General features: G+C 41.6%; 1 protein-coding gene across 2 annotated transcripts in view; it reads right to left on the reverse strand.

Moving 5' to 3' along the window:
• The window catches only part of RIPK1 (receptor interacting serine/threonine kinase 1), a 45,648-nt gene that overhangs the window by 11,373 nt on the left and 8,434 nt on the right, over positions 1–25,841 (reverse strand). For both annotated transcript variants that reach the window (XR_002828485.1, XM_006085702.3), the window contains exons 3-7: positions 25,418–25,574; positions 19,298–19,435; positions 17,779–18,007; positions 15,913–16,062; positions 1,636–1,712 (exon numbers count right to left, since the gene is read on the reverse strand). Coding sequence is in view for 1 of the 2 variants with exons in the window: in XM_006085702.3 (XP_006085764.1) it covers positions 1,636–1,712; positions 15,913–16,062; positions 17,779–18,007; positions 19,298–19,435; positions 25,418–25,574 (751 nt within the window). In the remaining variant the exon portion in view is untranslated. The remainder of the gene's footprint in view (positions 1–1,635; positions 1,713–15,912; positions 16,063–17,778; positions 18,008–19,297; positions 19,436–25,417; positions 25,575–25,841) is intronic.

Below are 25,841 nucleotides of genomic sequence, written 5' to 3' on the forward strand. Positions count from 1 at the left end.
TTTTTGTCACTAATTTATGCTCTTCTCTTCTTCCTGCTTTCTATTTGCTCTAGATTTATTTTGCTATCTTCTCTAGATGAATGTTTGGCTAATTCATTTTCAGACTTTGATATATATATAAATCAATGACTATATTTTACTATTAAGTACTCCTTTGCAAATTATGTACATTTTAATATGTAGCATTTTGTTAGCTCCAAATATTTTCTAAATTCCATTATTATTTTTTTTTTACCCAAAGGGTATTTAAAAGTATATTTGTTAACTTCTAACCAATGGAATTTTCTAATTATCTTCTCATTAATTTCTAGCATAACTGAAATGCAGTCAGAGAATGCAATCACTCTTTATGTGATCACAATTCTTCAAACTGATTGAGACTCGTTTTATATTCCAGTACAAGGTCAATTTGTGAAAATGTTCTGTATGTTCAGAAAAGCCTTTAAAGATAAGTATTCTGCAGTTATCAGACACACTGTTTTAGATATTTCCATTAGGTCAAATGTGTTAATTATGTTCTTCAAAATTTCTATATCCTTACTGACAAATTTTGTTTGTTTGTTCTACAAATTAGAAGGAAATTTGTATTAAAATCTCCAACTATGATTGTGGATTTGTCTATTTTTTCTTTGAGTTCTGCCAATTTTTGCTTTCCATACTTTGAGGCCATGTTTTCATGAGCATGTACATATTTAAAGCTATTATTATCAACATTGTGAATTGAACCTTTTATCATATGAACTATTACTGATTACTGTGCTAATGCTTTTCTGCCTTAGTGACTATCTTTCATGATCCCCCTTTGATGGCTTTCTTGGCTTGCAGTAGATGTCTCTCTTTTAAAGTGTGAAAGTCTGGCAATTCTTAACTGTCCAAATGTTTTTCCTTTTTTGTATTTTAAAATTGCTATTTGCCTGCCCGTTTTATTCACTGTAGTCTCCTTTTCATGATTCCAGCAGTATATTGCTGGAAGACTAATGACAGCAGCTCCTTTCCCGAGTGTGTATGAAAGGCAGGTCTCTGCTCCCCTTTGTTGGTTAGTTGGTACTGTCTTTGACACACCTCTCTGACTCCAGGCTTCAAACTTACCGCTTCAGCCCAAAGCAGCTGCTGCTTCCATTTGTTGCTCAGCACAAGGCAATTAGGGAGAGGAGCCAACTTGTATGACTGATACAACTGTGGACCCCAAGTAATCTCCTTGCCAATGTCTTAGGTGCCATGCTGTTTCTTCTCTATATTGACTCAAGACTTGCTCCTCTGGTACTTCTTCAGCATTGTGTTCTGGGTTAGCTTTGCCTTTTCTGTTACATGTTTCAGCAAATGTAATTCTGTTGGCTTTCTATTTTTCAAGACCTCTTCCAATTGACTGATGCACCTAGGGAAATTCCTATTCTATTCAAGAGAAATTGTGCTTCTGTTTTCACATTGCTGTGTACAGTTTCTCTCATTTCATTAGTCTCGAAGAGGGAATGGGTCCAGAATGTGAATGCCAAGTTGATATCGTCATAAAATTGATAATTTTCTTTTATGTGGCTACCAAGCTAGCTTACCTCCAATCTCAGTAACACATTATATTGCTTTGGTTTTCATGACTAAAAATATATTAACATTTTTAGCATCTGCTCTATTACTTACCTTTAAACTCTGCACGTCCTCTTCTATATCTTCTTCTAAGTTATGTAAATAAAAAGGCCTAAATTGTTTTTCAATGCCTAGATAAGGAAAAGAGTACTTTAAATTTCTTTAGTATTTTGTAAAATAAAATTGAAATGTTAGTAATCTATCATCTTTGAATTACTAACCTTATCTGTGGGAAAACAGTAAAATAAAAATGTAAATACCAAGTCACTGATTTTCAGGAAAAGACTACCAAGATTAATAACTAGGGAGACAGAATAAGGGACAGTGTAACACTGGAGACCAAGAGCTCCTGCCTAACAGCATGTGGTTTCTCTGGCTATACGGCACAGAGCCCTATCCACTGTGAGCTAACCTCCAAATGAACCAGGATGGGTGCACTGTTTCTGCCCCTGTGGCATCAGATTTACATAGGATGCAATACTCAGAATGAGGATTTGGTATAAGGAGTTACAACTGCTGGCCTTGAAAGAAAAAAGCAACTGCCACACTCTGGACGAGGCAGTAGATGTACTTCTCCTTATTTCTCCTGCTAAGCACAATGGGGACCCCTAGGCATTATATACAGAACAAATATAAGAAGACTCTGAGTGGAGGAGAGACAAAGGCAGACCAGATAGAGACTTTGGGATCTGAGAAAAGACATGACAATGAGTTCACTGGGTTTTCCTTTTGCCTCACAGATTCCAAACTTGCACCCGAAAAAGCTAGCAACCCAACAACAAAAGCCCAAACAAACCCCAACCAATAAAATACTTCCTATTCTATTGCAGAGAAATTGTGCTGCTGTTTTCATATTACATGAAACTATCTTACGTGTGTATAGTTTCTCTTATTTCATTAGTCTTGAAGGAGGAATGGTCTAGAATGCCAAGTTGTTATCTGCATAAAATTGCTAAGGGGCAACCTAGCAGGACAGAAAACCTTCAGTCAATTTCCACACTGGCACCAAATTACACAGAAAAACTGTAGCTCCATCTCCATCCCTACCAGCAAAGGCTGAGTGTGAATGGATACATCCAACCCCATGAGACAGTAACAGGGTGCTCAACACTCCAACAAGGATGATGTCGGAGAGGCCCACGTAGAAAGCCGAGACTTCCCTTTCTGCCGGATGGTAAGGAGCCCCTCCACCCCTGTAGGGTCAGTAGACTAAAAGGCAGACTGGACTTGCAACCTCACCTTGAAGTAACAAAATGCCCTTTCTCTGTCCCGATGGGGAAGTATAGGAGGCACAATGGGGAGTTAGAACTGTCACCTCCAATGCAGTGTCCATGGAGACCATGTGGACGCTGCAGGAACTGCCACCCCTGATCAGTAAACAAGGAGCTCCCTCTACTTCACATGTCAGCAGGGCTAAGTGGGGAATCTGGACTCCCCTCAACCTGGTACTAACAAGGTGGCAAAACCATCCCACAGACAACACCATGCCAGAGAAAGCCACCTATAACTGAAAGCTTAAAGAAGACCCAGATCTCCTAACACATTAAGAAAAAAAACGTAAGTTTTATTGGGAAAATCACTCTCATACTGAGAACCAGGACGATCTCAAGCTGAATAAAAAAGAGACAATCAATAATCAATCGATGCCAACAGTGAGATGACAGATATTAGAATTACCTCTCAAAGATTTTTTAAACTTTATTTTCATTGTTGAGGATATTACAGATGCATCCCATTCCCTGCCTGACCCCTTTGCCCCACTCCTCCTGGCTCCTGTCCTATCCCAGGCCTTCACTGCACTGTTATCTGTGCTCATGGGCTATGCATATATGCATGTAAGTTCTTTGATTAATCTCTTCTTATCCTCCCCCTCCCCCCACACCACCCCACCATTCCCTGTAAGATCTGTCAGTCTGTTCCATGCTTCCATGTCTCTGGACCTATTTTGTTCGTTAGTTTATTCTGTTCATTAGATTCCACATATAATTGAGATCATGTGATATCTGTCTTTCTCTGACTGACTTATATTATTTAGTTAGCATAATAATCTCCAGATCCCTCCATGCTGTTTCTAAGAGTAAGAGATCCTTCTTTTTTTCTACAGCTGCATAATATTCCACTGTGTAAATGTACCACAGCATTTTTTACCACTCATCTACTAATAGGCACTTGGACTGTTTCCAGATCTTGACTATTGGAAATAACGCTGCTATGAACATAGGAGTGCATATATTCTTTCTGATTGATGTTTTAGGATTGTTAGGATATAGTCCCAGAAGTGGGATTGCTGGATGAAACAGTTCATTTTTAATTATTTTTGTGCATGTTAATCCTTACCAGTGGATATTTTTCCCATTGGTTTTTATTTTATTAAATACTAGAGGCCTGGTGCATGTGCTTGCCCCCTCTCACATTCCGGGAGCCCTCAGGGGCGAGAGGCAACCCGGCGATCAGGAGAAGCAAACGCCCCATCACACCTCTGCTGCTGCCACTGCCGGCAGCACAAGCCTTGGCCGGCCCTGGTTACCTGAGCCTCAGGTGGCCTTGGGCAGCTGGGCAGCCGCCATCCATGGCTTGCCTGTGCCTCAGGTGTCAGCTGGGAAGCCACCATCCGAGGCTTGCCTGCGCCTCGGGCCAGCCCTGGGCGGTTGGGGGATTCCAGAGGCAGGTGTGCGGCAAGGCCAGGCCTGCCCCCTTGCCGCGCTTGCCACCCTGGCGGGGATGAGGGGACTGGACGCTGCCATCTTGTGGCTGTGGGAGCTGCCATCTTTTAGGGTGTGGCAGTCAATTAGCATATTCCCTCCTTATTGGCTGTGGGCGCTGCCATCTTTTGCGATGGTATGAGAGTCAATTAGCATATTTCTGCTTTATATATATATATAATTTTAGAGAGGAAGAGAGAGAGACAGAAACATCAATGATGAGAGAGAATAATTGATTGGCAGCCTCCTGCATGCTCCCCACTGGGAACCGAGCCTGCAACCCAGGCATGTGCTCAGACTGGAGATCAAACCATGTGGGTCATAGGTGGATGCTCAACCACTGAGCGACACCAGGCGGCCTTCCATTGATTTTTATAAAGCATGGAAGCGGGGAAGGGATAGGGGGGGATGGAGGAAGGAACAGAGGGGGAGAGAGAGGGAGGGAAGGAGGGAGAGAGGTGAGATGCAATTAATTGACTGGGGCCAATGATCAAACCTGCCACCCAGATATGTGCCCTTGACTGGGAATCAAATCCATTTTTAATTATTTCAATACTGTTTCACAATGGTTGCACCAGTCTGCATTCTTACCAGCAGTGTACTAGGATTCTCCTTTCTCCACATCCTCACCAGCGCTTGATATTTGTTGATTTATTAATGGTAGCCATTCTGGCAGGTGTAAAGTGATACCTCATTGTAGTTTTAATTTGAATCTCACTGATGATTAGTACCATTGAATATTTTTTTCATATGTCTCAGCCATCTCTATGTCCTCTTTGGAGAAGTGTCTAGTCAGGTCTTTTTCCCATTTTTAAATTGGACTGTTTGATTTCATTTTGTCAAACTGTATGAGTTCTTTATATGTTTTAGAATTTAACCCCTTATCAGATGTATCATTGGCAGATATGTTCTCCCATATAGTGTGCTCCCTTTTAATTTTGAGGATGATTTCTTTTGCTGTGCAGAAACTTTTTATTTTGATGTGGTCTCATTTGTTTATTTTTTCCTTTGTTTCTCTTGCCATAGGTCAGTGGCTGGCAAACTGCGGCTCGCGAGCCACATGCTCTTCCACAAAATACCATGTGCAGGCGCGCACATATAGTGCTATTGAAATTTCGTGGCCCATGCGCAGAAGTCAGTATTTTGTGGAAGAGCCACACTCAAGGGGCCAAAGAGCTGCATGTGGCTTGTGAGCCGCAGTTTGCCGACCACTGCCCTAGGTGATGTATCTTCGAAAATTCTGCTAAGTGAGACATCAGAGATTTTACTGCCTATGGTTTCTTCTAGGATTTTTATGGTTTTATGACTTAAATTTAAGGCTTTTATCCATTTCGAGTTTATTCTTGTGTATGGCATAAGTTGTCAATCTAGTTTCTTTTTTTTTCACGTACTAGTATCTGCTCAATGTTCCCAAAACCATTTACTCCATGTATGTTCTTGTCTCCTTTGTCAAATATTAATTGAGTGTAATGGCTTGGGTTGATTTCTGAGGTCTCTGTTCTGTTCCATTGATCTATGTGTCTGTTCTTGCACCAGTACTAGGTTGTTTTGATTATAATAGCTTTGTAGTATAACTTGAAATCTGGTATTGTGATCCCTCTAATTTTCTTCTTCTTTCTCAGAGTTACTGTGGCTATTCAAAGTATTATTTGGTTCCATATATATTTTTGGAATATTTGTTCTAGATCTGTGAAATATGCCATTGGCAGCTGATTAGGGATTGTGTTGAACCTGTAGATGCTCTGGATAGCATGGACATTTTAATTATGTTAATTCTTCTAATCCATGAACACAGTATATGCTTCCACTTGTTTGTATCTTCCTCTACTTCTTTTTTCAATATCCTATAGTTTTCTGGGTATAGGTTTTTACCTCCTTCGTTAAATTTATTCCTGGTATCTTTTTTTTTTTTTTTGCAATGGTAAATGGGATTGTTTTTTAGTTCCTCTTCCTGAGAGTTCATTATTGGTCTATAAAAATGCCACCAATTAAACTGTGGTACATCTACCAATAGAATACTACGCTGCGGTAAAAAAGAAGGAATTCTTACCATTTGCAACAGCATGGATGGAACTGGAGAGCATTATGCTAAGTGAAATGAGCCAGTCAGAGAAAGATAAATACCACATGATCTCACTCATTTGTGGAATATAGAGAACAACATAGACTGTGGAATATAGAGAACAACATGAACAGGGACAGACCCAAAGACAGAGAAACAGCGATCAGACTATCAATCCCCAGAGGGAAAGTAGAGGAGGGTGGGGATAAGGGGAAGAGATCAACCAAAGGACTTGTATGCATGCATATAAGCCAAACCAATGGACACGGACAACAGGGGGATGATAGTATGAGTGTGGGGAGGGGGGGTTTGGGGGGAGGTTGGGGGTTAATGGGGGGATGAGGACACATTTGTAATACCTTAACCAATAAAGAAATTTTTTAAAAAATGCCACCAATTTCCAGATGTTAATTTTGTATCCTGCTAGTTTGCTAAATTTATATATTAAAACTAGCAGTTATTTGGTGGAGTCTTTAGTGTTTTCTATGTATACTATCATGTCATCTTCAAATAATGAGTTTTACTTTCTCCTTTCCAATTTGGATGCCTTTTATTTTCTTCTTCTTGTCTGATCGCTGTGGCTAGGACTTCCAGGACTATATTGAGTATGAGTGGTGAAAGTGGGCATCCTTGTCTTGTACCTGTTCTTAAGGGAAACGCTTTTAGTTTCTGCCCATTGAGTACGATGTTGGCTGTAGGTTTGTCACATATGGACTTTATTATGTTGAGGTATGATCATTCTATTCCCCTTTACTTAGAGTTGTTATCAAAAAAGGGTGTTGGAGCCCTAGCTGATTTGGCTCAGTGGATAGAGTGTCAACCTGAGGACTGAAAGGTTCTGGGTTCAATTCCAATCAAGGGCACATGCCTGGGTTTCAGGCTTGAACCCCAATAGGGGGTGTACTGCTGATCAATGATTTTCTCTCATCATTGATGTTTCTATCTCTCTCTCCCTCTCCCTTCCTCTCTGAAATCAATAAAAATACATACATACATACATACATACATACATACATACATAAATGGTGCTGGATTTTGTCGAATGCTTTTTCTGTATCTATTGATATGATCATGTGGTTTTGTCTTCCAATTTGTTTATGTGATGTATTCACGTTTATTGATTTGCGAATATTGTACCAGCCTTGCATCCCTGGAATAAATCCCATTTGATCATGGTGTATGATCTTTTTAGTATATTGCTGGATCCAATTTGCTAATATTTTATTGAGTATTTTAGCACTCTGTTCATCAGGGATATTGGCCTATAATTTTCTTTTTTGTAATTTCTTTATCTGGTTTTGGAATTAGGATAATGCTGGCCTCATAAAAAAAGCTTCAAAGTCTTCCTTCTTCTTGAGTGTTTTGGAATAGTGTGAGGGGGATAGGTATTAGTTCTACTTTGAATGTTAGGTAAAACTCACCTGTAAATCCTTTCGGTCCAGGCCTTTTGTTTGCTGAGAGTTTTTTGTTTGTTTGTTTGTTTGTCTTTTCAGTTCTTCAATTTCTTTAGCTGTTATCGGCCTATTCAGGTTTTCTGATTCCTCCTGATTGAGTTTTGTAAGATTGTATGTTTCCAAGAATTTGTCCATTTCATCCAGGTTGTCTAGTTTATTACCATCCTCTGTATTTCTGTGGTGTCAGTTGTTACATCACCACTTTTGTTTCTGATTTTATTTATTGGGGTCCTCTCTCTGTTTCTTGATGAGTCTGGCTAAAGGTTCACCTATCTTGTTTATCTTTTCAAAGAACCAGCTCTTGTTTTCATTGAACCTTTGTATTTTTTTAGTTTCTTTGTCATTTATTTCCACTCTGGTCTTTATTAGTTCCTTCCCTCTACTTCCTCAGAACTTTTCTTGCTGTTCTCTTTGTAATTCTTTTAGTTGTAGGGTTACTTTGAGCTTTTTCTTCTTTCTTGAGGTAGGCCTGTAAAGCTATAAACTTCCCTGTCAGTACTGTTTTGGCTATGTCCCATAGATTTTGCATTGTTGTGTGTGTGTTGTTGTTTTTTCATTTTATTCCAGGAAGTTTTTTATTTCTTGCTTGGTATCATTGGTAACCCATTCATTGTTTAATAACATGCTATTTAACTTCCATGTGTTTGAATGTTTTTGAGTTTTTTTAATTGTAGTTGATTTCTACCTTCATGCCGTTGTGTTCTGAGAAGACGCTTGATATAATTTCATTTTTCTTACACTTTTAAGAGACTTATTTTGTGTCCTAACTTGTGGTTTATCTTTGAGACTGTCCATTTGTACTTGAGAAGAATGTATATTCTGCAGGTTTAGGATGAAATGTTCTGTAAATAGCAATTAAATCCATCTGATCTAGTGTGATATTTAAGGTCCTGCTTTCTTGTTGATTTTTTGTCTGAAAGATTTATCCAGTGATGTCAGGGGGGCGTTAAAGTCTCTCATTATGACTGTATTGTTGTCAGTCTCTCCTTTAAATTCCATCAAGAGATTTTTATATATTTGGGTGATCCTCTATTGGGTGCATATATGTTTACAAGGGATATATTTTCTTGTGGAATCATTCCCTTTAGTATTATGTAGTGATTTTTTTCTCTTGTTATACTAGTAGCATTTGTTGTGAAGTCCATTTTGTCAAATATACGTAATGCTACCTTGCTTTTTTTGTTTATTTGTTTCTATTTGCTTAAGAAATATTTTTTAATCCCTTCGCTTTCAACCTGTGTGAGTCATTTGTTTTGAGGCAGGTCTTTTGTGAACAACATATATATGTATCATGTTTTCTTATCCATTCAGCTGCTCTATTCTTTTTATTGAAGCACTTAATCCATTTACATTTAAGGTTATTATTTATTGCCATTTTTTATCCTATGTTCTTCTTGCTCTCTTCCTATTTCTTCTTCTTCTTACAATAGTCCCTTTAGCGTTTCTTGCAATGCTGGTTTTGTGTTAATAAACTCTTTTAGTCCTTTTTAGTCTGGGAAGCTCTTTATTTAACCTTCAATTTTGAATAATAACTTTGCTGGACAAAGCAGTATTGGTTTCAGGTCCTTACTTTTCAATACTTTGAATACTTCATGCCATTCCCTTCTGGCCTGTAGTGTTTCTGTTGAGAAATCAGCTGACATACCCTATGGGAGCTCCTTTGTAGATAAATGGCTATCTCCCTCTTACTGCCCTTAAGATTTGTCTTTAACCTTTGCCATTTTAATTACAATTTGTCTTGGTGTGGGTCTCTTTGTGTTCCTCTTGACTGTGACTCTCTGTGCTTCCTGAACTTGAGTGACTTTTTCCTTCACCAGGTTAGGGAAGTTTTCTGTTATTATTTCTTCAAACAGGTTTTCTATCCCTTGCTCACTTTCTTTTCCCTCTGGTACCCCTATGATGTGGATTTTGTTCCATTTCATGTTGTTCCAAAATTTCCTTAAACTCTCCTTGTGTTTTTTAAGTGTGTTTTTCTTTTTGCTGCTCTAATTGAGATTTTTTTCTACCTTGTCTTCCAAATTGCTGATTCCATCTTCTGCTTCATCAAACCTGCTTTTACTTGCTTTCAGTATTGCTGATGTCAGATATAGTATTCCTCATTTTTGCCTTGTTATTATTCATAGTTTCTATGTCCTATTTTATGATGTAGTATCCACTATGTTCCTTATAATTCCCATTAAGTTCCTTGTAGTTATCAGTAAGTTCCTTGAGCATGCTTATAACCATTACTCTGAAATCTATGTCTGATAAATGGCTTACCTTCATCTCACTTAGGTATTTTTCTGGAGATTTCTCTTTTTCTTTAATTTGGGGTTGTTTCTTTGTCTCCCCATTTTAGTTGTCTCTTCGTGCTTATTTCTATGTATTAGATAAGCCTACTGATGACTCCCAGTCTTCATGGGGTGGACTTTTGTAGAAAATGTCCTGTGGAACCCAGTAATGTAGTCTCCTTAAATGGCTGAACTCGATGCTCTAGGAATGACCCTTTTGTGGGTTATTTGGGCTCTCCTGTTGTAATTGGGTCTTGATTGTTATTTTCCCGTTTGTGGGTGGGACCTCCTTTCAGGCTGGTTAACTGAGAAGTTCAGCCCCAGCCACATCAAATGAGCTGTTGTACTGGTGCTGACAGGGCAAAACAAAAAAAAACCAAACAGGAAACAAAGACATACAAGAGATCCCCAAAGCAAAACAACCACAAAAGAAAATATAACTATAAAAGAGGAAAAGAAGATAAGAATAAAACAAAACAAAAAAAGGAAAAGATAATAATACTACTAATAAAATGTATTGAGCTCTCCAAATCTCTGGAATCTCCTAAATGATAAGGTCTTTTATATGCTAATGAAATGGCTCCAGGCTATAGAAGTGGGGTTGGGGGGTTATTCGATAGCTTCAGGTTGGGAGCTGGTCATCAGAAATGCCTTGCCATGATTATAGGGTTGAAACTTTGAGTACCACCCAGCTGGCATGGCTTAGTGGTTGACCGTTGACTTATGAACAAGGAGGTCACGGTTCGATTCCCAGTCAGGGCACATGCCCAGGTTCCAGTCTCGATCCCTACTGTGGGGTGTGCAGGGGGCAGCCAATTGATGTTTCTATATCTCTCTCCCTTTTCCTTCCTCTCTGAAATCAATAAAAATATATTAAATAAAAAAATTTTGAAAAGAAACTTTCATTACCATACCTCCATGGAGTCCAATCACTAATGATTTAATCAATCATGCCTACCTAGTGAAGCCTCCATGTAAATCTCTAAACAATGGAGTTTAGAGAGCTTTCAGGTCAGTGACTTCATTGAGTTTCTGAAAGTGGCATGTCCAGAGAGGGCATGGGAGCTCTGTGGTACCTCCACTCCCTCTCCACTCCCCGGATACCTTGCTTTATGCCTTCCATTGGCTGTTCCTGAGTTGTATCCTTTATAATAAGCCAGTAAATGTAAGTAAAATGTTTTTCTGAGTTCTTTGAGTTGTCCTAGTGCAGTGGTCGGCAAACTGTGGCTCGCGCGCCACATGCGGCTCTTTGGCCCTTTGAGTGTGGCTCTTCCACAAAATACCACGCGTGGGAGCACACATACGGTGTGATTGAAACTTCGTGGCCCATGTGCAGAAGTCGGTTTTTGGCCTGGGTGAGTCTATTTTGAAGGAGTGGTGTTAGAAGAAGTGGGGGTACATTCGCTGAGGTCGACCCCTCAGATTGAGGACGTTTTTAGCAAAGGCCAGCTTAGGAGTACCCTAATTAAGTTAGTAACAATGTACCTACCTACCTATATAGTTTAAGTTTAAAAAATTTGGCTCTCAAAAGAAATTTCAATCGTTGTACTGTTGAAATTTGGCTCTGTTGACTAATGAGTTTGCCGACCACTGTCCTAGTGAATTATCATATCGAGGGAGTGTTATGAGGACTCCCGAATTTGTATTCCAGCTGGGAAAAAGTGTGGGTTGCCTATTTGTATTTGATCTTTGAAATGGAGATAATTTTGCAGCAGGACTAAGCCCTTAAACCTGTGGAGTCTGACAATAACTCTGGGTAGATAGTGTTAGAATTTAGTTGAAGTCTAGGACACACAGTGAAACATTTGGTGCCAGAAGCAGTATTAGAAAAAAGGCACCACATCTTGGCCAGTGTGGCTCAGTAGGTTGGGCATCATCCCATACACCAAAAGGTTGCCAGTTCGATTCCCAGTCAGGGCACAGGCCAGGTTGTGGGCTCAATCCCTGATGGGGGGCTGTGCAGCAAGCAGCTGATCCATGTTTCACTCTCACATAGATGTTTCTCTCTCTCACTCTTCCTCCCCCTCTAAAAACCAATAAAAATATTTTTAAAAGAAAAAGACACAACACAGCAATAAAAAATATGGGTAAATACAACAGATTTTCTTTCTCCTCTTGCATTTTCTAAACTATATTTGGCAGTTGAAGCATAACTGTAACACTGTCATGTGTTCAAAATGCACATAGAGGAAATATTTAAGGCAATTATATACAAAGGAAGGTAAAGAGAAGTAAAGTTTTTATACTTCTCTTAAACTGGTAAAATAATATTAGTAGACTCTGATCAATTATGTATAGATTATGTAATACCTACAGCATCCAAGAGAAACACTATATTTAAAGATATTATAGATAAGTCAAAATAGAATTCTAAAAAATATTTAAGAACCCATAGGAAGGCAGGAAAAAAAAAGAAAGAAAAAAAACTCAAAAAGGCAGATGTGAACCCTAACATACCAGTAATTACATTAACTGTAAATAGTCCAAAAACACCAAATGAAAGACAGAGATTGACAGAATATTTTTTAAAAAATCATAACCCAACTATATGCTCTCATAAGAAACTCACTTCATATATGATTATAGGCAGTTTAACCTAAGAAAATGAGAAAAGATATATCATAGAAATTAGGGTACTATATTAATACTTAATAAAGTAAACTTCAGAGCAAAAATAATTACTGCAGACTGAAAGGGACACTTATATAATGATAAAAGGATCAATCCATCAAGACATAGCAATCCTAAATAGATATGCACCAAACAACAGAGACACACAAAAATTAACTCCAAATGGATCATGTTTTCCAATCTATAATAATAAAAGCGTAATATGCTAATTAGACTGGACAGCTGAACAACCTTCTGGACGTCATTCTGGACATCCTTCCGGATGAAGCCACCATGGCGGGGGCCGAGGCAGAGGCAGTTAGGGGCGATCAGGCAGGCAGGCGAGCAGTTAGGGGTGATCAGGCAGGCAGGCAGAGTGGTTAGGGGCAATCAGGCCTAAACTGGCAGTCGGACATCCCCTGAGGAATCCAGAATTGCGAGAGGGTGCAGGCTGGGCTGAGGGACCCCCCACTCCCCCGTGCATGAATTTTATGCACTGGGCCTCTAGTAAGATATAAAAGGAGTAACTGGCAAGAAAGACAATCAAATATTTAGTTCTGTGCTCTTGTTCTGTTAGCAATGAAGAATTTTCCTTGACAATCATAGAAAAAAAATTAACAACACAGACCTAAATGTAAAATTGTAAGAATTTTAGAACAAAACATAGAAGAAAATCTTTGGGACCTAACCCTGACAGTTCTTAGACTTGACATTAAAAGTACAATCCATAAACAAAAAAATTAATAAACTAGACTTCATTGAAATAAAAAAAAACTTTTACTCTGAAAGACCCTGCTAAGAGAATGAAAAAACAAGCTGTAGATTGGGAGAAAATATGTACAAACCACATATCCAACAAAAGAATACTATACAAAATATATAAAGAACACTCACAATTCAATAGTAAAAAAATAAGCAATCCAATTAAAAATGGACAAAAGACATAAAGCAATTGTTAGGGTAGCCGAAGGAGGAATGCATGAGGCCAAAAGGGGTGAAGAATTATGAATTTATTAGATTTTCTGGATACCAAATGGGCTCAGCCCCAAAATGGCTCCATATATCTTACTAGAGCCCCCAGGGACTTGGAGTCAGAGGTTTTTAAAGGACTCTAGGCGGGCTTTTTCTGGGAGGAGAATTCTCTGTGCAGTTCGGGATTCTGGGAAACTCCGAGGGGAGAGATAATAGCAGGTGGAATGTGGTCTAAGCAAGTGAAATGTCCATTGTGAAGTGGCCTAAAGGTCAGTTCCCAGGGGAGGGAGCATCGATTCAATTATTCTATCAGACCTAACAGCAGTATTTCACCAAAGAAAATAAACAGATGGAAAATAAGTACATGAAAAGATATTCAACGTCATTAGCCATTAGAGAAATGCAAATTTAAACCACAATGAGATATTACATCACATCTACCAGAATGACTAAAATAAAAATACGACAATAAATGTGGACAAGGATGGAGAGAAACTAGATCACTCACACATTGCTGATGGGAATATATAAAATAGTAGAACTACTCTAGAAAACAGTTTGGCAGTTTCTTAAAAACAAACAAACAAACAAACATAAAACTACCACATAACCTAGCTGTTTCACTGCTGGGTATTTATTCCAGAGAAACGAAGACTTCTATTCACAGAAAACCCAGTAACATGAATATTTACAGCAGCTTCAGTCCTAATAGCCCAAAACTGGGAACAAACCAGATGTTCTTCAAGGAGTGAATAAACCAACTGTGGTACATCCATACCATGGAATAGTACTCAACAATAAAAAGCAATGAATCACTGATACACACACCTGGATGAAGCTCTAAAGAATGATGTTGAGTGGCAAAAAGCCAATCCCACAGATTACCAAAAGATATTTTATGATTCCATTTATGTAACATTCATGAAATAACAAAATTATAGAAATGGAGAACAGTTTAATGATTTCCAGAGTGGGGAAGGAGTGCGATTAGGGAGGAAGGTGGGTGTAGCTATAAAAGGACAACCTGAGGGACTCTTGTGATGGAAATGCTCTGTATCTGACTGTATCATTCCCAATATCCCAGTTGTAACACTGTACTATAGTTTGACCAGATGTTTCATTGGGGGAAACTAGGTAAAAGGAACATGGGCTATCTCTCTGTCTCAGCTGCTGCATATAAATCTACAATTATCTCAAAATAAGAACTTCAGTTTTTAAAAAGTGAAAAAGGCATGAGAGGAAAGAAATCAAGCCAGGAGAAGATTTAGGCTAACTGAGCAAATAAGAAAATAGGCACTAAATCAAAGGACCCTTCTAATCCTCTGGTGATAAGTGGTAGGTGGGGATCATTTCTGTTTTCTCAGAGCAGACACAGGAGGGCAAATGCTTTAAAGGCTCCTAAGTGATTTCCTACTATTTATTTTTTCTTCACCCAATTTTCTTCTTTCCTCTGCCTCTAGGATCTTAGCGAGATCATTAGTAACATAGAGGAATGGGACAAATCCATGCCTTTTCCTTCTCCCTCCACTATAGGCCTGATCGAAATGACAAAATACATCTCCAAAGATGCCAGCTACACAAGGGAAAGGAAAGAAATAAAGCTAAGAAACAAGAAAGGCTGTGCAAGCAACCCAAGTTGTGTCCATCAACAGATGAATGGATAAACAAAATGTGGCATATGCATACAGTGAATACCACTCAACAATAAAAAGAAAATTCTGACACCTGCCACAACATGGATGAACCTTGAGGACATTATCCTCAGTGAAATAAGCCAATCACAAAAGGAGAAATACTGTATGATTCCTCTTATAATGAGGAACCCAGAGTAGTCAAATTCATAGAGACAGAAAGTAAAATGGTAATTGTCAAGGGCTGGGGTAGGAGAATTAGTGTTTAATGGGGACAGAGTTTCAATTTGGGAAGATGGAAAAGTTCTGTGGATGGAGGTAGTGATGGTTGCACAACATTGTGAATGTACTTAATGCCACTGAACTATACATTTAAAAATGGTTAAAATGCTAACTAATGTGATATATATTTTTTAACACAATTTATAAAAAGTTAATTATAAAAAAATTAAATTTTGGGGAGGGATAGCATCTTTTCATTAAAGAAAAAAATGTTTGAAATCTAGAAAATCAGTTTGAAATCACAAGTGGAACTCAGTTTTTTGAAGACTCAAAGCAACTTCCTGACAACATCTTACTAGGAAAACCGCCACATCGGTGAGTGTACACAGTCCTAAAAGATGCCCTTACCACGAAATGTTGGCCGCACTTCTGGGTCCGCTTCCCAGCACTGCTTCATGAGGCTGATAATCTCCTTTGGGCAGTGCTCAATGATGTCATTCACATTTGGCCTATTCCCGGATTTAATACATATGAGCAGCTGCTGCTCATTGATAGCATCTGTAAAGCAAAGAGGAGCCTCAGTTTAGACTTTCTTTTAGGTCCTGCTCTTCTCGGGCAGGGAGGTGACAGAACTTGGACCAGCCACTAATCTCTCTCTGCCTGGGACATGCTTTTAGTAAAGCTGCTCCTCCGACAGGGGCAGAAGGGCCCTGTGGCTAGGAGCCACACAACATTTTAATTTCTGCAGATGAAAGACAGAATTCACAAGAAAGCTGCCTCCTGGTAGAACAGGTGGAATATTAATGAGTGACTTAAAATGCAGAGTGATAATTGCTACTCAGGAAGTACAAGGTTCTGAGAACACAACCTTCACCAGATGGTCAGAGAAGGCTTTGTGGAGTCCAGAAAAATAAGGAGTTATCCAGGTAAGGAATGGGGAAGGAGGACTCAGAGAGGATGACTACGGGCTAGGGAAGTAGGATATAAATAGATTGGAGGTTCCATAAATTATGATGTATCCCAGAATCATGAGTAGTTCAGTATGACTGAGCATATTGCCTAAGGAAAGAGGAGTAAAGCTAGAGAAAGAAGCAAAAGCCAAATCAGAAAGGGCCTACTATTGCATACTGAGGAATTTGAACTTTATCTTTAAGGCCCCAGAGTCTCTTGTAAGATTTTTTTTTTAAACAGATCAGTGAGACGATCATATTTTCTTTTGGGATGACCAGTTGGGCTGCAGTGTGAGTGATGGATGCCTATGAGGAGCCTACTGCAGAAATATGAAGGGTTTGACTAAATGGAGTCCAGTGGTGATAGAAAGAAGTGGGTGGACTGAAGGTGTATCTTGAATCATATATATACTTTGACTTCGTAAGTTTGGATGTCTGATAGTATGTGGGAGATGAGGAACAAGGCTGAATGACTAAGGTTTCTGGTTGGGCGACTCAGCAGATGGATGGTGATGCCATCGCTGAACATAACAAGAGCTGCAAAGCTGAGTGGGCTACAGGAGAGCAGGTAGATGAATTTGCCTGGGGGAATGTTGCTTTGCGGTTCCTCTGGTACATGGAATAGTTCTAACAGACAAGTGGATATCTAGGCCAGGGCTAGAGATAAGAGATTTGAGAGGCATGGGCAAAGAGGTGATCATTGAACCAGGGGACCTCATAATCACCCAAAGAAGAATGGGTAGGAAAATGTCTGTTAGTTTAGGCACTTAACATACTGAAGAATGACTACTTATGTATCTGTTCTACATGAACCATGTCTATCTCATCTTTACATTCTCAATTCTGGTTAAAATGCCCATAGATGTTCTGAAATGAAACAACTCTTGAATGAAGGAGTGAATGGATGCAAGTCATCTAACATGCATGCCTTATAGGATGAAAGGGTAAGTCCTCACATGCAGAAGCCAGCAAGCTTTCTTGTCCAGGAAGAGTCCTGGAATTTCACAGCACCTCCTGAGCTTAGATGCATTATCACGGCTCCTGTTTGTCCTGTGGCCCCTGATTTCTAAACTGAGATTATTCATTCAGGCAATAATAATTTACTGAGCACCTACTATGTTTCTGGCATTGTGTGTGCAGATACTTGGGAAATGGAAGGGAATAAATCAGATGTGGTCCCAGCCCTTGCAGCCTTAAAGTCTAGTGGGTAAGACAGACATTAAATGAACAAACCATTAAATTTTAATTCACTTCATTGAAGGCCATTGTCTCATTTAATGATTTTGATGACCACCCAAATCCCACTCCTGCATAAATGTCTTACTTTCATATGGCTCCTTGTTGGCAAATATTGCCCACAGTACTATGGCAAAGCTGTACACGTCCGACTTCTCCGAGGGCCTGGCGTTGATGTCATTCAGGTGCTCGGGCGCCATGTAGTAGAGGGTGCCACCGTTTTTCTTAGAGAGACTGTCCACTTTCCTCTGCTCATTGTGTTCCTCTTTCGTTAGCTTACTCCACGTCTTAAAGGACGCAACACCAAGGTCAGCTATCTGCAAGTGATCAAACCAACGGGATTGTTCTATGAAGATGGCAAGCAGATCAGATGTGTCTTGAAATTGGGGACTCACCCAATAGATTGGAGGTACAGTGAACTTTCCAGAAATGGTTGCAGTGGATAGTGTTAAAATAACTACTTCTGAACAGACTCAGAAACTTTGTATTTCCTTAGTCATTTAGAAAACCTTCCCTAAGAAATTTCCATGTGAAGTTCTGGTATCTCAATTCTTATGTAACTGGAAAAAAACAGGAAATCTGCTGGAGCAGTTGGTGGGAGGGGAGAAAAAGAGGTGAAACAGAAGACATTTCTGACATGAACAACAAAACACATTTGTCCTAATTTTTCATTGACTCTGCAATTGTTTTCCAACTATTTCTGGAGGAAAAACAATAATTTCTTCTGAGCATGCTTACATAGCAGACAGTGATGAGGTACTGCACCTTCTATTTTCCAAAACGGTGTCCAAAAGCCCATGGATGCTAGTCTCCAAGGGTCCCAAAGACACTGAGGATAGGGCTGTGCTGCTACTGGCTTTGAGTTGGTAGCCTCAACTGAACCTAAGAGAAGATGGGAGGGGAAGGAGGAGAAAAACTGACAAAAAGCAGAGAGAAAAACACCAACATCAGACACAAAAACAGAGAGAAGTGGCGGGGCAAAACGACAGAACAAGACAGTGACCGAGAATCAGTGTCAGTTTCACTTCTGCCTCTAGGAATCCAGCATCTGCAGATAAACTCTGGCACGTGGTTATGTAAAACCCACAGATTCTAACATAACAGATATGTTATTTATGTAAAGAAGGAACTTTCCTCTTGAGACAGGAATAAAAACCCATCAAAGACGAAGATGAAGTGTTAGAAGAACCCTCTAGCAAAGAGGAACGTCTGTGAAAGCAGTCCCACAGTCCTTACCCCTAGGCCTCTTCCCCTTTCAGATTTTTGCACTTGGATCCCTGCTGCCAGAGCCAATTAGCTATGCTGACCCCACCTACTTAAATATAAAGTGAACAACCACAAAATCCCTTTCTCATTTCCTTTCCTGTGATGAAAAGAGTTGGAGTTTTCAAAAGGAAACATAAAAAATGCAGATGAAAGTACCTAAATCCATAAAAAATATAAACTCCATCAAGTCTGTGTCTTTCTTTTCAGTCCTTGGCACCACCGTCACCATGAGAAACCGAGGCAGGTCTTCCTTTAGAGTCACCATGTACAAACATGGACTCACAGTGAAGAGTTACAACTAAAATCACCCAAGCTTCTACAGCCTTTGGATTATGGCTTACCTTAATGTGAAAGTTGTCATCAACGAGGATATTTTCAGGCTTTAGGTCCTTGTGTATTACACCTTCTCCATGTAAATAGCACATTCCTTCAATGATCTCCATAATTATCCTTCCTTTTACAGAAAGGGGGATGCTGATCTAAAACAAGTAACATTAAGTGTATGAAATGGAAAGGCAATCAAACATGCCAAAGCAACTGTTTCACTCAGGAGTAGTGGGGGCTGCACCTGAGGACGCAGTTACCTGACTTCTCTCTGCTCTGTAGCACTGTGGACATTGCAAAACAGGCCCCCTTTTGAAGAAAGAGTTCGTCATAGGTGCTGAGGGTATTAATGGCGTGCTTTTCAGTGTAAAACTAAAACTTCCATGACAATATGCTAATATATAAAAATGATATCCAATTAAGCTCCTTGAGAATAAAACATTATTATTATTATTATTATTATTATTATTATTATTATTACTAGTAGCCCGGTGCATGAAATTCATGCACATTAGAAGGGAATTAATTGCCCTAACTGGTTTGGCTCAGTGGATAGAGCATTGGCCTGCGGACTCAAGGGTCCTGGGTTGGATTCCGGTCAAGGGCATGTACCTTGGTTGCGGGCATATCCCCAGTGGGGAGTGTGCAGGAGGCAACTGATCGATGTTTCTAACTCTCTATCCCTCTCCCTTCCTCTCTGTAAAAAAATTAATAAAATATATATTTTTTAAAAAGGGAATGAATTAGCAGAGATATTTTAACATTGCTATTTGCCCTTTCTCTATAATAGAAACGTGAGAGATGAAAGGAAATTAGTAAAATGTATATGAAAATAATATATAAGTTTATTAATAAATAAACAGTAACAAAATGATATACCAACAACAGAGGCATGATATAAAAACGACAAAAACATGATATGAAAACAACAAAAACATGATATTAAAAACAATAGTGATGCAAACAATGACTGATAAAGTGATTAAACTTATTCTAATATCTCCCTGTACACCACATTAAGAATGAAAACACTTTCAGAGTGTTTGACTAATTTCCCTTGTGATGAAGTACTTAGAACTTTAACTGTAACATCACATGCTCTTCAAACTCGAGAGAAAACAACATATAACTGACCATGTGCAAAAATGGGTTCAGGTAGGAAAATGCCTACTCTGTCTAGAGTTTGTCCTTGTGATTTATTAATAGTCATCACCAATGCTCGCATCATGGGAAACCATTCTCGAATCAATTTAAATGGGAGGCCAGTGTCAGATGGGGACAAATTAATTCTTGGAATCAGAACAGCCTCTCCCTCTGCAGATCCTGTTAATACTTCAGCTTCGATAATGTTAGGTCGTAATATTTTGATAATAAATCTGGTACCATTACAAAGACCCCATTTACTATTGAGATTTCTCAATAGCATGATGATTGCACCCACTTTCAATTTTAATTTATGACACGGCATTCCCGAAGGAGTAATACTATTCAGAAATTTGATGGGGAAATTTTCCTTTGTTTCTTTGTTATGGTGTGGGGCCACAACATTAGTAACAAAGAAACAGAATTAAAACTTTATTGTGGGGAGCCACTACAGTGTTTTGGACAGGTTCAAGCCTTGGACTGATGAGAGGGCACAATCCTCTAATTGCCATGTGCAAGTCCCAGCTTGGAGGGCAGGGCCCTCCCAGCACAATTATAGCCAACAGCTGTAGTTGTAAGCTTGAACCTATGGTCGGAACACGTGGCCCCACGTGCCTAAGTGATGTGGGTTTGATAGAGTTCAGGTGCATGTAGTTGAGTAGGATTGAAACCCAGGAGAATGTTGTAAACATCTTGGTCACGCCCTTACTTTGCCTCGTAGCATCTGCTATAAAATAAAGGCATGGCTGTGGGCGTGGTCGCTGTCTCTCAGAGAAGCTGTGTCCCGCCGAGACCCAGCTTTCATTCTCTTGTCTGTCTATTCTAAGCCTTTCAGCTGCCCCACTCAGGTTCACCCTATGCTGGTGCAGCACACTTTAGAAAGATCTGCCTCCACACTCCCAGGGCAGGTTCCTGCCTCAAACTCCGCCCTTTCAGGAAACAGCACCGGGAAACAGCTTAGGGGAAGGGCGCAGCCATTGCCAAGACAACCCCCATAGTACTGACTTCCTTCCGCTCGGTCGCTGTTCATCTGTATGTGACGAACACCACCCATGGTTTTTATATAAGTAGATTATCATTATTATTATTATTACTAGAGGCCCAGTGCACAAAATTCATGCACGGGGGAGAGAGGGGATCCCCTCAGCTCAGCCTGTACCCTTTCCAATACGGGACCCCTTGGGGGATGTCCAACTGCTGGTTTAGGCTCGATACCAGGGATTGGGCCTAAACCGGCAGTCAGACATCCCTCTCACAATCCTGGACCGCTGGCTCCTAATTGCTTACCTGCCTGCTGGCCTGATCACCCCAAACTGCCCTGCCCTGCTGGCCTGATCATCCCTCACTGCCCCCCCACCGGCCTAGTTGCCCCTCACTGCCACCCCTGCCAGCCTAATTGCCCCCATCTGCCCCCCTGCCAGCCTAGTCACCCCCAACTGAACCCCCCCACCAGCCTGGTCACCCCTAACTGCCCCCCCCCACCGGCCTGGTCGCCTCCAACTGCCCCCCTCTGCCAGCCCGGTCACCCCCAACTGCCCCCCCTGCTGGCCTGGTCGCCCCCAACTGCCCCCTCCCCCCGCCAGCCTGGTCACCCCACGCAACCTGCTGTTCAGTCGTTTGGTCGTCCCTCACTAACCACCCTGCCAGCATGGTCGCCCCACGCAGCCTGCTTGTTCAGTCGTTTGGTCATCCCTCACTAACCTCCCTGCCGGCCTAGTCATAGGCGGCCATCTTGTAAGGGCATGAGGGTCAATTTGCATATTACCTCTTTATTATATAGGATTATTATTGTTTAGGATGCATGCTTACTACCTACTAGCATCCTGGAATGTTTGGTGAATGAATGGGTAAATAGACAAAAAAACAAACATTCTCTATGGTATACTAATATGATGTTCTACTATGTATTAAATATATGAAAAATGTCATGGAAATGTGTGCATGAAATAATGTTAAAAGAAAAAATACAAGGGAATGGGCTCACACTGATTAGAAACATGGAAAGATTAATCAATGAGATAATATAAGGTCCTTAATGCTGAAATGAATGTAATATCTATTTTATGACTTTATCAGGCACTTCAGGTTTTGTAGACTCTCAGGTCATTCTTATAATTATACTAGAGGCCCGGTGCACTAAAATTTGTGCGCTCGGGGGGGATGGGGGGTCCCCCAGCCCGGCCTGTGCCCTCTCGCAGTCTGGGACCCCTCGGGAGATAACGACCTGCTGGCTTAGGCCTGCTCCCGGGTGGCAGAGGGCAGGCCCAATCCCTAAGTGCAGCCCCTGGTCAGGCTCAGAGCAGGGCCGATTGGGGAGTTGGGGCACCACCCCGTCATGCACAGAGCAGGGCGGATCGGGAGGTTGCGATGCCACCCCGTCACTCACAGAGCAGGGCCGATCAGGGGGTTGGGGCGCCGCCACTGTCACACTCAGGGCAGGGCCGATGGAGAGGTTATGGCTCTACCCTGTCACACACAGAGCAGGGCCCGTGAGGGGGGGGGGTTGGGGCGCCGCACCCTGTCACACACAGAGCAGGGCCGATCAGGGGGTTGGTGCACCGCACCCTGTCAAACACAGAGCTGCAGGGCGATCAGGGGATTGGGGAGCTTCCCCCTATCAGGCACAGAGCAGGTCTGATCAGGGGGTTGGGGCGCCTTCCCCTGTCACGAACAGAGCAGGGCGGATAGGGAGGTTGTGGCCCCGCACCCTGTCACTCACAGAGCCGCAGGGTGATCAGGGGGTTTGGGCGCTGCCCCCTGTCACGCTGATCCTGGTGCCGGTGCTGGGACCCTCGCTGCTCCGCTGATCCCGGTGCCAGGAGGCATATTACCCTTTTACTATATAGGATAGAGGCCTGGTGCATGGGTGGGGGCCGGCTGGTTTGCCCTGAAGGGTGTCCTGGATCAGGGGGTCCCCACTGGGGTGCCTGGCCAGCCTGGATGAGGGGATGATGGCTGTTTGCAGCTGGTCACACACCCTTCAGGGTGGGGGTCCCCACTGGGGTGCCTGGCCAGTCTGGGTGAGGGGCTGAGGGCCGTTTTCAGGCTGGCGGGTGACTGAAGCTCCCAACCGCTCCTTTTTTTCTTTCTTTTTTTTTTTTTTTTATTCTGGGACAGCTTTAGCTCTGAGGCCTCATTGCTGAAAGCAGGTTTCTGGTCTTTGTTTACCTTCTGTATTTGATACAATGTTTCAGTCCGGCTGGCTGAAGCCCGGCTGACTGAAAGCCGGTTTCTAGGGTTTTGTTTAGCTTCTATATTTGCAACATAGTTGCTTAGAGTTGCAGCTGAGAGGCCAGCAAGTCAGGCGGGGAACGTTGGAGTCCGCAGTCACTGGAGCAAGCAAGCCTCCCTGTTCGCTTCAGTGCATGACTGCTGGCCGCCATCTTGGCTGACAGTTAATTTGCATAAGGATATGCCTATTAGCCAATGGGAAGGGTAGCGGTCGTACGCTAATTACCATGTTTCTCTTTTATTAGTGTAGATTGGTTTGCAATACCACACAATCTTGTTTGGTTTACAAGGCCCTCCTCCTCTGTCCCTCCCTGGAATGGCATTTCCTGGGGGGCCCTCTTCTAGCTTCTATATTTCTCATGCATTCACTCCCAACAGGCTGCTTCCTAAAAATGTATGTGCCTGTTGGCACATTCAAATGCTGGAAGTTAGACTCCAAAGTGAAGCCCCCAAATCATATCTGCGTCATACCGCAGCTGAACTGCAGTATTTATAGCCTCATCACCACCATACCAAAATGGCCAGAGATCCTCCCTTCTTCCACGGTGTACCTTTGCAGTTAGGAAAAAATTCTGAGCAAGCACTGTAGATCCCCTTCACATCCTTCTTTCTGTTTCTCTCCCTCCATGCTCCTGATTTTCTTGTTAAGCCTATTAGTGCACCTTATCTTTGCCTGCTTCCTTCATGCACCTGATCTTAACTAGTTTTGGAGAGAAGAGCAATCTGATCAAATGATAATACAATGTGTACAAGTGATTATGTTGTATCTTGTATCTTTCCCATGGTATTCGTGAGAGATGTCTGTGACTTAGAAGAATTGGCATAGCTTCAGCAGCTGTGAGGCCAGGGGAGAAAATGGAAAAGTGGAAGATATTTGCCATAGAGACAATCATATCCCACCACCCCCACAGGCAATCTATGCTTTGCCAAACCCAGTTATTTGCAGTTTCCCAAATTTGGCATACTCTTGTTCCTTGGCACATGCCATTCTCTCTGCCTGCAACACTTATCCCTAATTCTCTGCTTCAAACCCTCTACTTTTCCTTCAGATTTTGGCTCAAGCATCCTCCTTCTGGAATCCTTTCCTACCTGCCCATGCTAGAGTGTGTTTCTCTCCTCCGTGTTCCCATAGCACACAATGAAGTGGTCTATCAAAACATCACACACTATTTGCCCCCTTTACTTGTCTATGTCTTATTTGCTACTGCTTCCCGAGCAATTAGCACAAGGCCTTCCTCTTAACAGATACATAAACTTTTAGAAGTGCTTTAGACTTACTTGGTTTTGGTAAACTTGTTATTTTCCTGTTTTAAGTCTTACTTCTCCAGTGTTGTTGCCTCTAATGCTGTACATTAAGTTTCTTAAATGGTATCAGTGTGCAATCATTAATACTCCTTCTCATACGGGCCTTTATAGAATACACTCTTTAATCAATCAATTAATATGTGATTGCTATCTATTGTGCATATACCCCTCATCAGACCCTGTGCTTCATGCAGACAGGGTCTGTCTCTGAATTGTGGATCTCAGAGTGGCTGACAGCAGGGACCCAGGAGACTGTCTGCAGGGAGGAGAGAAGGGCCCGGCCCCTCTCTGAGCAGGGAGAGTCATGGAGGATTTAATGAAGGATTGACCAGAAAATCCAAAATATCTAACAATTTGCGAAAGGATTATTTTTCACCAACATCTACAAAAGAACGCGGAGCACAACCATCTCAGACAAGTGCACGGAGTCGCCATGCACTCTGCGGGGGGAGCCGTACCTCGGCCTTCAGCACGTGCATCAGGTTGCCCTTCTCCATGTACTCCATCACCAGGGAGTAGTTCCCCTCCTCCATGATGATGCCCAGCAGCTTCACCACCCGCTCGTGTCTCAGCCTGTGCATCATCTTGCCCTCCTCAAGGAGGGACGCGTTGTACCTGTGGGAGGGAAAGGTGCTGTGAGGATGGGCAGTTAGCCCCTCTTCCCTTTGTGCGCCCGCCAATGCAGCCCACGTCTCCCGGGCATCCCGGCGCACGTGCTTTTGTCACTACTTGTTGTACTGGTCTCTGCCAGGCACTGACTACAAGCTGTAGAAGGCAGAGTGGTTTTTCCTCCCAGCGGCTGGCAGGGAGCCCTTAAGAAATGTCACCCTGCTGAGCGAATGAGAGAACAGTAACGTGAAGAGCAGCAGCAACACATGGTCC

This window comes from Myotis lucifugus, unplaced genomic scaffold, assembly GCF_000147115.1.
Source record: "Myotis lucifugus unplaced genomic scaffold, Myoluc2.0 scaffold_21, whole genome shotgun sequence".
Taxonomy (NCBI): Eukaryota; Metazoa; Chordata; class Mammalia; order Chiroptera; family Vespertilionidae; genus Myotis; species Myotis lucifugus.